At 38.0% G+C, this 13429-nt stretch overlaps 1 protein-coding gene across 6 annotated transcripts in view; it reads right to left on the reverse strand.

Annotated features, from left to right (window-relative positions):
• CRB1 (crumbs cell polarity complex component 1) overlaps positions 1 to 13429 on the reverse strand; it is a 273482-nt gene that overhangs the window by 114164 nt on the left and 145889 nt on the right. For all 6 annotated transcript variants that reach the window (XM_082394140.1, XM_082394138.1, XM_082394143.1 and 3 more), the window contains 2 exons: positions 6654 to 6849; positions 3908 to 4047 (listed from right to left, as the gene is read on the reverse strand). In XM_082394140.1, the coding sequence (XP_082250266.1) occupies positions 3908 to 4047; positions 6654 to 6849 (336 nt within the window). The remainder of the gene's footprint in view (positions 1 to 3907; positions 4048 to 6653; positions 6850 to 13429) is intronic.

The raw sequence follows: 13429 nt of genomic DNA on the forward strand, positions 1-13429 counted from the left end.
ATCAATGTCTGAATGAGATTCAAATAGTTCTAATCAACAATTTAGATGATAATCCTAGCTTAGCAGATAAACTAGAGAATTGATAACTCTTAATAAGCAGATAATGAGAATATGATGTGATCGCTTATTTTGTAATTTTAATATAAACCTGAATGGGGCCCTATGTCAAATCGTAAGCACAACATAAATTCTGTTGCTCAACAATATAATACTTTTGTCACATTTGACCCCTGGGGTCTTTGTCAGCGGTCTGAAGAAGAAACTTAGAGTTGAAATGGAAACTAAAAGCACATGTCAGATCAAGGTCCCACAATCCTTGGTAGTGACCCTCCCTCAGAACCCTCAGTCTTTTATGCCTGAATGTCTACTTTCTAACTGCTTCTATTTCATACTTAAGGATCTACAAATATTCACTAAATAATGGTTGTCACAAAACCATTATAAAAACTTGTTGTGCTACAGTCGACTTAAAGAAAGTTCTGACTATTTTCAATTTTCTTCTCATTCTAAGTTTGAAGACTCATACACAGGCCAGGTTAGGAAGTAATTTAGAACCTTCATAGGTCCTTTCTTGCTTTCCGGCTCATGCATTGTCGTATTCTCATCCTGAACATTAGGAAGGTTCTGATTTATAGTCTTACCAGTCCTGTCCCCACCACTGGGGCCCTGTGGGGATTCTGTTTGCTGTACCCTTTAACCACGTATATAAATAGATTCCTCCAATCAAGGCTACATTCAATAGAGTTAACAAGTTTTCCTGTAAAACTCTGTACAAAGAAACAATATGATGCTGAGTCAAGAACCCAGGGTTCTTAAATTATATCTTTTTTTTTAAAAAAACAAACCCAATATTTTCTGGGTAACAGGAAAACTTTCAAGATAGGCATTTAAGGTGACTAACCCTTCTTGTAATTAATTACTCTTGAAATGAGGACCCTGGGCAATTCCAGCAGTGGATTCTTGCCATTGTGCTCAGTGGCAGTGGTCTCGTGATCCAAAGGAATGGTCTCCTTTTCTTAGATATGGAGTAGCCTGTAGCATTAAATCTTCTCTTTCTATATAACTGTGAGAATTGGGTACAAAGACATTCTGAGTTTTCTCTTTAGGTAAAATCACCATCCATCCAGCGACCCAAGAAACTCAGAAGTAGAACTGTCCTAAATTGATGTCCCTTTCTCAATCCCCTCATCATTTCTACCTCTTAAAGTGCTCTCATGGCCATCCATCCCCTCATCTCCACCCTCACCACTATGGTCTTTGTTCTGGCCAGTTGGCTTATCTCTTATTTAAACTATTGCAGAACTCTCACCAGATTCCCTGCCTTTAGCCTTATTTCTCTCAATCACCTTCCACTAAAGTGCCAGAGAGCTCTTTTTAAATTAACAGGTCAGATTATGTTACTTCTCTGCCCCGTAGTTTGCAGGGTAGACAAACAGCACTGTGATCCGGCTTCAGTCTCATCTTGCTCCCCAGCCCCATCTCTCTACCCTCAGCCCTGCGTAGTCCAGCATTTTAAACAATCACTCAAAGTTCCACAATCGGACATGCTCTTTTCCATGTGTGCCTGCTGCCCTTTCTTCTTTCCCTCTTCTTCTTCTTCCTCTCTTCTATCCTTAAATAAGTAATGAGCTGCTACGTGTTGGCCATAGGGTCTAGAATGGCCAATCTCCTAATCTTAGTATCTAGTTGACATTTATCGAGTGCTCCCTATGGTCTAGGCTGAGCTGGGAGCTCCTTCTCTATTGCTGGAATTATCTCCACAACAACACTATGAGGTAGATATTATTATCATCATCTCTGCTTTATCTATCGATGAGGACACCGAGACTCAGAGCGGTAACGTGGCCAAAGTCACATGGCCAGTGGGTACATTTCTGGGATATGCTTAGTGATCTTTCAAGTTGTCTAAAATGGTGCCTCCTTGGTCAAGCCATCCCTGAACTTCTTCTCTCCTTAATCCCTTTTACAGAATTTAATAGAGCTTCTTATTGTACCCAAAATTGTACTGTACACATTTTTTTCACACTGTATCCCAGATAGAATTTAAGCTCCTTGGAAGGAGGAACGAAGTCTTTTTGATTGCCAGATTCCTCATATGAGGAATCATGGCCCTGAAGTCCATGTGGCTTGAACGTACGGAACACACACTGGTCTTTTTTGTCAATAGCTCGTTATTGGCGTATAATTGCTTCACAAGACCATGTTCGTTTCTGTGCCCTGAAGGCTTTGTAACGGAGCCAGGCAGCTGAGAGGAGCGGCCTAAAAAAGGACCAGGACCGGCTCTGCTGTGCGACATGCTGGTCTTCTTTTAGGCCGCTCCTCTCAGCTGTCTGGCTCCGTTACAAAGCCTTCAGGGCACAGAAACCATCTCTCCTACACAATTTCCACCTCCTGCTGTACAGCCTGGGGTGTAGTAATACATAGTTGCCTTTTCTCTGAGTACATAATATGTGCCAGGCTCTATTTTTATAATTTTACCCCTCACAACAACACTACAAGTAGTTTTTTTGTTTATCCTTCATTCGCGGATGAGAAATTTAAGAATTAAGAGGTAACTCACCCTAGTTTACTTGGTTAACAAATGGTGGGCTTGTCCTGCTCCCAAGCTGTCTGCTCCATGCCCTGCTTAGGGACTGAGGTCCTGCCCAGAGTGTTGATTGAGTGTTGAGTGTTGGTTGATGACAAGAATGTGGAATAACATGTTTTGGAAAAAATTCAGTATTACAGGGCTCCTGTTGATTCAAGTGTTACTGTTTCCTACTGACCAGAGCCAATGACCAAAGCCAATGACCAAAGGATAAAAATATACCCTATTCGTTATCTGGAAGTGAGAAGACACATGAGCTACACAGATTTCTAAGCCACAGAAGAATTCCAAACTTCCTTTTATACTTTTATGTTTGTTTTGTTTTTACCTACAAAATGTATTTAAGCAAAGCGTGTTACACGTGCCTCAGGCAATGAGATGTCTTCCCATCAGAAGCTGCTACTGACAGGACTGACCCTGGTCTCCATGCCTCCTCCCCAGCCACAGGGTCAACCTTTCCTCAGACAGTAATGTGAGTGGGGAGGAGGGGGTAGATGACCAGCCAGCTTGCAACAGCTAGATTTTAAATAATCATAAATTTATCAGTGTTTTCCAATGGATCAAGAAAGAAGGGAGACGAAATGCTCTTTCATTTCTAGCAATAAAATCCTAGTAAGAATTAGGTTAAAATATGTCAAGCAGGGTCATTGCCAAAATTAACATCAATATTTATGGGTGGCCTGTTGATTCAAGTATCACATACTGTTTCCTACTGATTCTGGTATATCACCTCTACACTCAAGTCTAATTACCTTTTAAGTGTAATTTTTAGTTATGGTTTATGTGTGTGTAACTTGTATTGTCTTTTACATTATAAAGGGCTAGGAGAATACACCCATTTCTGGAATATCATTCTATACCCTTTATGGGGACCATTATGATCACACTGACTGACTCCATGAATTATAATACAAGCACTTGGGATTTTAATAGTGTTTCATGTGTTTTAATATATTCTAGGCGTCAAGGAAAACATCTTGGAGGAAAAGAAAGCATCTTCCAGTGAATTTTACTCCACGAAGACCATGCTGAGATCGACCCTTCCACTGACTTTTTTTTTCCTCTGTGTTTTCTTCCAGAAGATTCTTATGATTGGGCAGCTTGGTAACCTACTTCAGACAATGCATAGTGTAGCAGTAGATATGTTTGAGCACTGAAGAACACAATTAAATTAAACAATGATAACTAGAAGAAAGAGTTGGTTTTAAACCTTTAGCAACAAGAATTTTTAGTTTCTATTTGCTATAAGCGATTTGTTTCTATTCTAAGCAAAAAAAAAAAAAAAAAAAAAAAAATGGTGGAAGATATTTTGTCACTTACCAGGCCAGCAGTGACAAGTGTAATTGTCAGCACTGTCCTCACATGTAGCATTATTGTGACAGGGTTTTGACCAACATGGAGGCATCAAGGTCTCACAATGTGTCCCTGTGAATCCACTACCCATGCAGTTACAGCTGTACCTGGAGAGTAAAATGAAATTGTCACATCAACTCTTGGTCATATTGAGATCAAATATTGTTATCCTGTCTCTTCACTTGTCTGTCAACCCCAGACCCATGGCATGGTTTTAATACTTATCAAAAACCTTGAGGAATCATCTCTATAAGCCTGAAAGCATTATGCATTTCCATATTAATAGCTTTTTATCTTTAAAATTTTACAGTACAGTTTTCAATCAAAATTATTTGGAAACCATGATTGTATACTTCAATTTCCTCACCCATAAATTGAAGATAATAGTACCTTTGCGACAGAGTTGTTGGCATAATTAAATGTGCATATAAAGAATGGACACGGCATGCCAAAGGGCAGAAAATACTGAATAAAACTACTGAATAGTACCAAATAAAGTTGTTAATATTGTGAAGCAGTAGAGACTGATTTATATCATCAAGGCACTTTTTTATATAGAGAGCCCAGAAAGGGGTCCCTTATGAAAAATGAAACAATAAATTATGAAAAAAAACAGGAAAAATTCTCATTATATAAATTGTGACTTATGTTTTCTTATTTTCAGAGTACAAGAATATTTTAGTCTTGCTATTTGTAATCATTCACTGATTAAGTGGGATTATTTGACAGACCTAAAATACAAATCTGTTGGGGAGAGTTGTTCACTTTATCAAGAATAGGCTTTCAATTTAGACGGTCTCTCCTCGAGGATCTGGTATCACAAAAACATGGGCTTACACACTCAGCTTAGATAAAATGAGTGTCTGGGGGGAAGGATACCTAGTATTGTATAAAGAGTAACAGTCCTGTTCACCACGGCTGTGTGTCTATTTACCACCAACACAGATATTAAGATTTCACTAAGGAAACTTAAATATTAGCAAATATAAGTGACTACAATTTTTATACATAATTTTGCTAGCTAGAAATCCTCTATTCACTATTCCATTTACTTAATTAAAAATACCTACTACAAATCTACTATGTGTAAGACATTGGAGACAAGAGCCCTGTGGTCACGGCTGGCTAGTGGACCTCAATTCACGGAATCAGTCTCCATTTGAATCTTCCTTTGTCTGCAAGAACCTTTCATGGGGTATAGTTTCTGACTTTCCCACACTCCTCATAGCAAATGTGTTAATTTTTTGCTGTGGGAAAATAAAGTCAGGTTGTAACTGCTGACCTTGCAATGATCTCAAAATTTAGGTCATAAGAGAGATGTGGATACAATAGAAAAATTATTCATGGCACACATTCAGGTGAAGAGAGGAAAGCTGGCAGTTCAGCCTTGCTCTGTTTGCGTTTCCATAGGCATTAAAAGCGTTGTGTGCCTTCTGTTCTGATGCTTTCTGGAAACAGTGAAGCATGGCTGGGAGAGCATCCTCCTTTTGTCTGGAGCGCTTGTGTGGAAACTGCCTTTCTGGTCTATGTGTTGCCCAGTTACCTGTCTCCAGGTGTGAAGATTCATGCCACTGGAGAATCATTTGGGTGTAACTGCAAGTCACAGGCAAGACGTGGAGAATCGTTATAGTTTACAAAAAAAAGTTCTACCACTTCGCTCTATTTAAAATCACATTATTTTCCTGGGTATATATGAAGCACATGTGCCTTTTATTGCTGCCCTTTTGAGTCTGATTCACTTTAAAATTCAGATTTGGGATAAATTATATCTTATTTATTAAATAAAGGAAAGTTCAATTCTAGGCCTCCTTTTTCAAAGAATTAACTGTGCAAATTTGTGGGGGGATGGGGGGGTCACCTAACTTCCCTGAACTTTTAGACTCCTTATTGTAAAGGGGGAGCTTTAGTGCCCATCTTGCCATCCACTGAGCCGCTGAAGGATCTGTCAAGGCAATATTAAATGCTAATGCTGTTAAAACTTAAGTTTTTAATAACTCGATGCTTGTGGTTTAAATAAGTATTAGAAAGTTCTTTCAAAAATATTTATATGAATTCAACTACCATTACCCAAATTTATTATATGCATCATATTAAGGTGTAATTTATTGTTTTATTATTGTTTTTGTTTTTACTGAAAAGCCAATGATAGACTCTAATTTGGAACAGAATTACATGGCTACTTCTCATCGTTCTGCTGTCTTCAAAGTATTCACCCAATTCTCCAAACACCTAGAAATTCAAGATATAATTAATTTAATATCAATGCCCTTTCCAACACTGTTTATGTAAAATTCCTAAAGGATTTATTTTTCACCACTTGATTTATATGCTTGTTATTTTATAAATACAATCTTATATTCACATATAGAATAATCTCTAGCTTTGTTTTTGCATCTACAAAAGATACGGAAGGTAGATTCCATTTGTTTCATGGATTTGGAAGGCTGGCGCTTTTCTGTAACAGAACCAGTTCAAGACTATTACAAGAATGACTTGGAAAATGCTCCCTCTTGAGACAGATGGCGTCCAAAGGTTGCATTATTTTAATAAAATGTGAATGTTACAACTTTTTTATATTTAAAGTATAAAAAGCAATCTGCACAGTTTAAGCCAGCGATGTGAGATCTCCAAATTCACCAGAATGACTGGTGCAATAGCTTCTGGTCAGTGAGTTCGCTCCAAGCCAATGACCCAAACGTAGGAGAAAATGTACCTGTTGGCTCCATCCACGCACAGCCCCCCATGGAGACACGGCCCACTGGCACACTCATCAGTGCTGAGCTCACAGCCATCACCCAGGAGGCCGGGCGCACAGTCACAGAAACGGGCCTCCACAGCATCCTGACAGGTTGCACCACTGAGGCAGGGCTGGGACCGACATGCATCAACTTCCAATTCACAGTTTACACCTTTTAAAAAAGTCGGCACAGAAAAAAAAGGCAAAGTTTTAGCAAAGCGTTAATATTTTCGCTCTTTGGCAATGCTTTACTTAGCAGGGCTCTTGTGAAACGTGATGTTGCCCCAAATAATTTTCCTCCTTGATTGTAATTGATATTAACTTTCTGGCATGCTTGTGGGACGTCCACAAAGCAGAGCAGCTGTCACTTACAAAGAACTATTGCATACAACAGCTCGTGGCTTTTTGGTCTGAGGACACAAATCATTCTTAGGACAAAGTAATTGTTTACTGTACTTTTGTTGGAAGCCTGAAGGGGACTGGCTAATGTCTTTAGATTATTTTTAATAGGCGTCATATTGAACAGTGGGTAAAAGCTCAGACTCCAAAGCCAAACGGCCTGGGTTGGGATCTTGGCACAGCCTCTTTTAGCTGTGTGACCCTGGGAAAGTTCCTTAACCTTTCCTTACCTCAGTTTCTTCACCTGAAAAATGGGACCAATAGTTGTAATTACCCCATAGGATAATTATTACAATTACAGTGTGTTCTAAAGTGTTTATGATAGTACCTAGTGTATACTAAGTGTTTGCTAGAGAAAAAAAAAAGTACTTCTTTCCACAAAATTTAGTGTACAAATATGATGTGCAGTTCTTTCCTTAAGTGCCCCTTTTGCACAGAAATATTTACATTTTCTATAGTGTTGTAAAATGCTGCTTTTAAATAGAAAATCAATTTGTGACTTAAACTCATTGTAATTAGTGGTATTATTAGAAGCTACTTCATTTTAAGGTAATGTTGCATTTTAAAAGAATCTGTATTTACCCCCTTGCCCAAATAGTAGGTGAAGATTATTTTCTAAGCAAACCAAGTTTAAGATTTACAAAAATGGTCACACTGAGATAGCAAACTACTCCACTGAATCTGCCAAAACAGTATCTGATACACAGTCATCAAATCTTCACATAGGTTTTAAAAGACACAAAAGGGGGGCTACCTATATTTGCCCATCTTTATTCCTGTGCCTATGACCCAGGGTAATAAATTAAGTATTAAAATGATATTGAGGAGTTTTCAAATAACTCAGAGGTTTTTAGTAGTTTGATTGATATTGTGCCCTCTTTCCTGATAGGAAATACAACAGGATATTCTAACACCACCTGCCATTTACAACTGTGACTAGATTCTACAAATGCGGAAGTGAAAAGAGACGCCAGCATATTAAATTTGGTTGTTTTCTGAGAGGAAAAAGAACTTAAATTTTATATCACTAAAGATGGAAAGTTGTGGAATAGTATTTGTTGCAGGTAAACGGCCTGCCATTTGAGGCTATTTCTCACCCGGTCTGTGAATGAGATTTTCCGTATCTGTTTCCATTGGTATCAGTAAGGGCAAGAGAAAGAGCACCGAACTGTCCGGTGGAGTCCTGTGTCTCACTCTGTCTCTGAAACAGCTTTTCAGCAATGTTTTCGTATCTTTTTTTCTGCCATGTAAAATAACACAATAACAGATACCTCTTTTTTAAATACTTTCTAAGAATATATGAAAGATAAAAATGATACATTATTTTTTTTAAAGTTTTATATAATTATTTTTTAAACACATGTAGCAACTGAAACTATAATGTGTTAGCACACCGTTAAAATGACACTGATCAGTCAGTACTAAGAGAGAACTCTGCCCACCCCGAAAGGATCCATCCCTGTGGGCTCCTGGGGTGCTCTCTGAGCAGACGGCAACTGGCGCTCATTACACAGCTACCATGTGCACATGCAGGGTGAGGTGATTTCACATGTGTTCTTTTATTCCATCCCAACACATTTAAGGTACACTGACTTGCCTGTGTTCCATAGCTAGTAAGTGACAGTGTCTCTGCCATTCCTGTCTCCTCCTAGTCAATCCACCTCTCTATAATACCTTTGGATTATGTCCTTTGGTATTTTAGTCATCTATATTTGCTGAAAACTATTAACATATAAAGCCAAACCAGTGGTTTAAAACTTGTTAACACTTTCCTAAATTTTATTCCATAATTCAAATAAAATTCATATATTCATCTGTTATACACCCAGGTTATTTCCTAATGCTTAAGAAATACATTATAAACCATTATTTTAAATACTGCAGCTCCATTTATAACAATGTCGTTCAAATGCTTTAGCTTTAAAGTGATCCTGATGCATGTATAAGAACATGTTTCAATAACTTAAATACAGTTTCAGTTCAAACAACTATTTACTTTGGATTTATTTGATTTGTTTGTATTACTCTTAATATTACTTAACAATGTGATTCTTACTGCAGCTTTTCACTGCTACTGATATGGAAAAAAAAAGAGATTTGGTCTATGTCTGCGTGATGCCAAAATGGCTGGGTGAAAAGTGATTAAGTACAGTCAGTCATCCAGATGTTTTTGTTTTTCCAGATGCTTGGCTTCATAGGTAAAACATCTGGAAAACTAACTGATTTTCAGTTTTCATTTGGATGTTTACTGTTACATGCATGCAGCCATTAAGTATAGACAGTTAATTGACCTTCAAAAACATACCTACATACACAGTGTGGTCCAGTCTATCTGGAAACATTCTTTTTATGACTAGTGTTACTATGTATGGCGCCATGTCATTATAACTCTAGGTAGCAGTAGAAATTGAATGCAGTTACACTGAGTAGCACTTCTGTGGCTGATTGTCTAATAAATGGAAAATTCATATCTGTAAAATTCTTTCACAAAATTCATCCAGGAACCCAACCAATCTGTTGGAATTGGTTTATAATTCTGTATGAAACAAAAGAAAAACTCCCTGCGCACCCTGCTCATAGCTGGCAAGGCACTAAGAGGAGGAGTCGGAGAGAGACAGAGTTTAGGATGGAGCACGCCATCCATAACTACTGCCTAAACCACAAGCCCATCATCAGAGCAAACACGACGGGAGAGACATCACCCCTTTCTAAAACATCTCTGCCGTCCTTCCCCCTTGCATTCAGCTCACTGCTATTCGTACAATAATGACAATAAGTGTAGCCAGAGGACAAAAGCCTCAGCTCTACATCCCGGAGGTGGTGCAGCCCTGCTCTGCTCATGGCCCACTTTTTCTCTCGAGCGTTTCCTGACTCTGAGCGGATCTTCCTTTGTGCTTCCTCTGCACTCTGTTCAGAGAGAGATTGTAATTTTTGTTTACACTCCTCCTCCCTGAATAAATTTTGCCTTAGTCATCTTTATATTTCCTCGGTCCGGCACAGCGTCCAGTGCCTTGCAAGGCTGTGATAAATATTTGCTGAGCAAATAGCATGTGTTATTTTGTGCACTCATTCAACAAACATTTGTCAAAAGCCAGAAACTACATTTCCTCATAAAAACTATTTCAAATGGCTCTAGTCCTGAGCAAAGGCTTGAACAGTGTTTAATTGCCTTTACATGACACCACCAAAAGTTGGTCAATTTAATAACTAAGAGCATATAGAAAAACAACCATTTTCCTTTGATAAAATAAAGATACAGCCTGTGAAATTCAGAATTTCTCTTTAGGCTGTTATACATTATTTTCCTTTGAGGTCTGAAAGATAATTGTTATGGGTATATTACATGGTGAGTAAAATTTCAGATATCTAGGTAGGTGCTCACAGAATCAATATTTAAGTGTTATTTAAACTGGTGTCATATATTGAGCATGTTTATATAAATATGGACTATTTATTAAAAATTATTCCCGGTAAATTGATGTAAGTTCATCAAGTTTTATGTCTTAATTTTATAATCAGGATTATACTTTCAGTAAAAAAACTTTCAACAGTAACGATAATAATATTATTTCTCATGAAATAAGCTTATATTTTATAATATATAATACTTTTATTTTTCCCAGATTATTTTCATGACCATTAAATTACCCACTTGATTCATCACAGATGCTTCAAAGAGCTTTAGTTGATCAAAAATACATTTAGGCATGATGGAACATCAAGAATAGGTTCTAATCTCCACACTGACTGAAATTCAAAATATGCCTTTAATAAATGCCTCTGTAATTGCAGTGTCAGAGTTAGCTACCTCTTAGAATCAGAATGGGTGAGGACTACTGGAGAAAGCTCAGAGAAGAACATGAAGAATTATCAAAAAAAAAAAAAAGCTCTGATAGGAAATTTTAAATGAGTAACCGTCATGTGATGCAGAGAAGTAGGGTAAGTTTCAGGTGTGGATGTGAAAGACGCTGCATGACGATATGGTTGATCTAAACTTCTAAGGAAGCCTGCATGGTTGCTAGAAATATTGTGAAGGATAGACCTGTGCCGAATAGTCTGGACATCCCGCCAGAGGGCAGAAGAGAGCAGGCCGGGGAAGGTGTGCTCTCATTTCGTTTGCGTGATCCGTGATCCTTCAGTGTTCATTTCTGTCCTAAATTTTAAAGGAAAAAAGGTGCTATTGTGATACTTCTCTTTCACTCTTTCCTCTCAAATAATAGTCCATTTACTTGGATTATTGTATTACTCTCCATTGGGCACCCTAATTCTACCTTAACCTCTCCCTTCAGCATATCCTCAATATAATAAGCAAAGACATTTTGTTAAAAGGCAAGTCAAGGGACTTCCCTGGTGGTCCAGTGGTAAAGAGGCCGCCTTACAATGCAGGGGATGGGGGTTCGATCCCTGGTTTGGGAACTAGGATCTTGGGGAACTAGGATACCATATGCTATGGGGCAACTAAGCCCACGTGCCACAACTACTGAGCTTGTGTGCCTCAACTAGAGCCCATGAGCCACAAACTACAGGGCCCACGCACTCTGGAACCCATGCACCACAACTACAGAGCCCACACGCCCTGGAGCCTGCGTGCCACGACTAGAGAGAAGCCCGTGCACCACAACTAGAGAGAAGCCCGTGCACCACAACGAAAGATCCCGCATGCCTCAACGAAGATCCTACATACTGCAACTAAGACCCAACGCAGCCAAAAATAAATTAAATAAATAAAATGCGAGTCAAACCATTTCAGTTTTCTGCTCAAAACTCTCCAACAAGTTTGGGATTAACAGATACTCACTATTACATATAAAATAGATAAACAACAAGGACCTATTGTATAGCACAGGGAACTATATTCAATATCTTATAATAACCTATAATGGAAAAGAAACCAATTCACTTTCTTGTACACCTGAACCTAACACAACATTTAAATCAACTATACTTCAACAAAAATTAAAAAAAAAAAACAAAAAAAAACTCTCCAACAACTTCCCATCTCACGTAGAGGAAGAGCCAAAGTCAGTACCGTGACCTATAAGTCTCAGTAATCTGACCCTATTATGTCTCCTCCTTGTCCACTCCACTCCAGTCACATAGATCTCATTGCTGCTTCTCCAACATTCCAAGGACTCTGCCTCAGGGCCTTTGCATCTGCTGTTCCTCTTCCAGGGGTGCTATTCCACAAGGCATTTGCCCGACTCCCTTCCTCACCTCCCTAGAACTTTATTCTCCTGTCAACTTCTCAGTGAGGCCTTCCCTGGTCATTCTACCTAAAGTTTAATCCCTAATTCCCTCTATTTTTGTTTTACATTTTTCCACTGAGTTTATCACCACCTACCCTACTACATATTTTTACCTACCTATTACTTATTTTATACATGTCTATCTCTTCCTTCTTGAATGTAAGGGGACTTTTTCATCACTTTTCTTATTATATTTACAGAAACAAAACAATGCCTGACACATTGCAGGGACTCAATATATACATATGTGCTTGTTCACTAAATTAATGACTGAATGAATTCAACAAATATTTATTTTTACCCATATCATTTATCTGGAACTGTTTCCAGTAATAAATAGTATATATACATATGTATATACTGTATATATAAAATAAATATATAAGTATGTAAAATATATAAAATAAAATATAAATATATTAAAATATACATATAACTACTTTGTGTTGACTTTTTCCTCGTCTCATAAAGTTTGTGAAATAAGAATCAAGGATGCCACATGAGAATCCATGTAATTGTCTACATCGGTGGTTCTCAAAGTGTGGTCCCCAAACTAGCAGCACCGCCTGGGAACTTGCTATACATGCAGTTCTTGGACCCCACCTCAGAGCTATTGAATCGGAAACTGTACTTTAATAGTGAGTCTGTTGCGTGCTAAAGTTTGAGAATCACTGGTAGGGATTATAAATTCATTAAGCTGGAAATGGCAATTGAACTTTTAATGCATTCTCATTTTCGTATTAGGGATTTCCAGTTTTTTGTTGGTAAAATAAGTTTGGAAATATTCCGGCTTTGATAAATGTCAGCGAGTCTTCTTCCTAGGGATGGTACACCTACTCTTCCCTTACATGCCTATACCCCTCTTCCAGGCCTGGTCCTCATGTCTTACACCTGGTCTTGCAATGGCTTTCTAACTAGTCTCCATGTGCTAACTGGTCTCCGTATACTAAGACATTTTCTTGAATATAAAGTGAATTTCTTCATATATTTTTGTTTCTGAAATAGAGGTGGATCTTACAGTCGATAAGTACATTTAATATAGTGTTTTTTCTTATTTCACAAAAGATTATTTTTATACCAAAGATCTGTTTTACAGTTGAGGAACTA

This window comes from Balaenoptera borealis (assembly GCF_965194805.1).
Source record: "Balaenoptera borealis genome assembly, chromosome: 1".
Taxonomy (NCBI): Eukaryota; Metazoa; Chordata; class Mammalia; order Artiodactyla; family Balaenopteridae; genus Balaenoptera; species Balaenoptera borealis.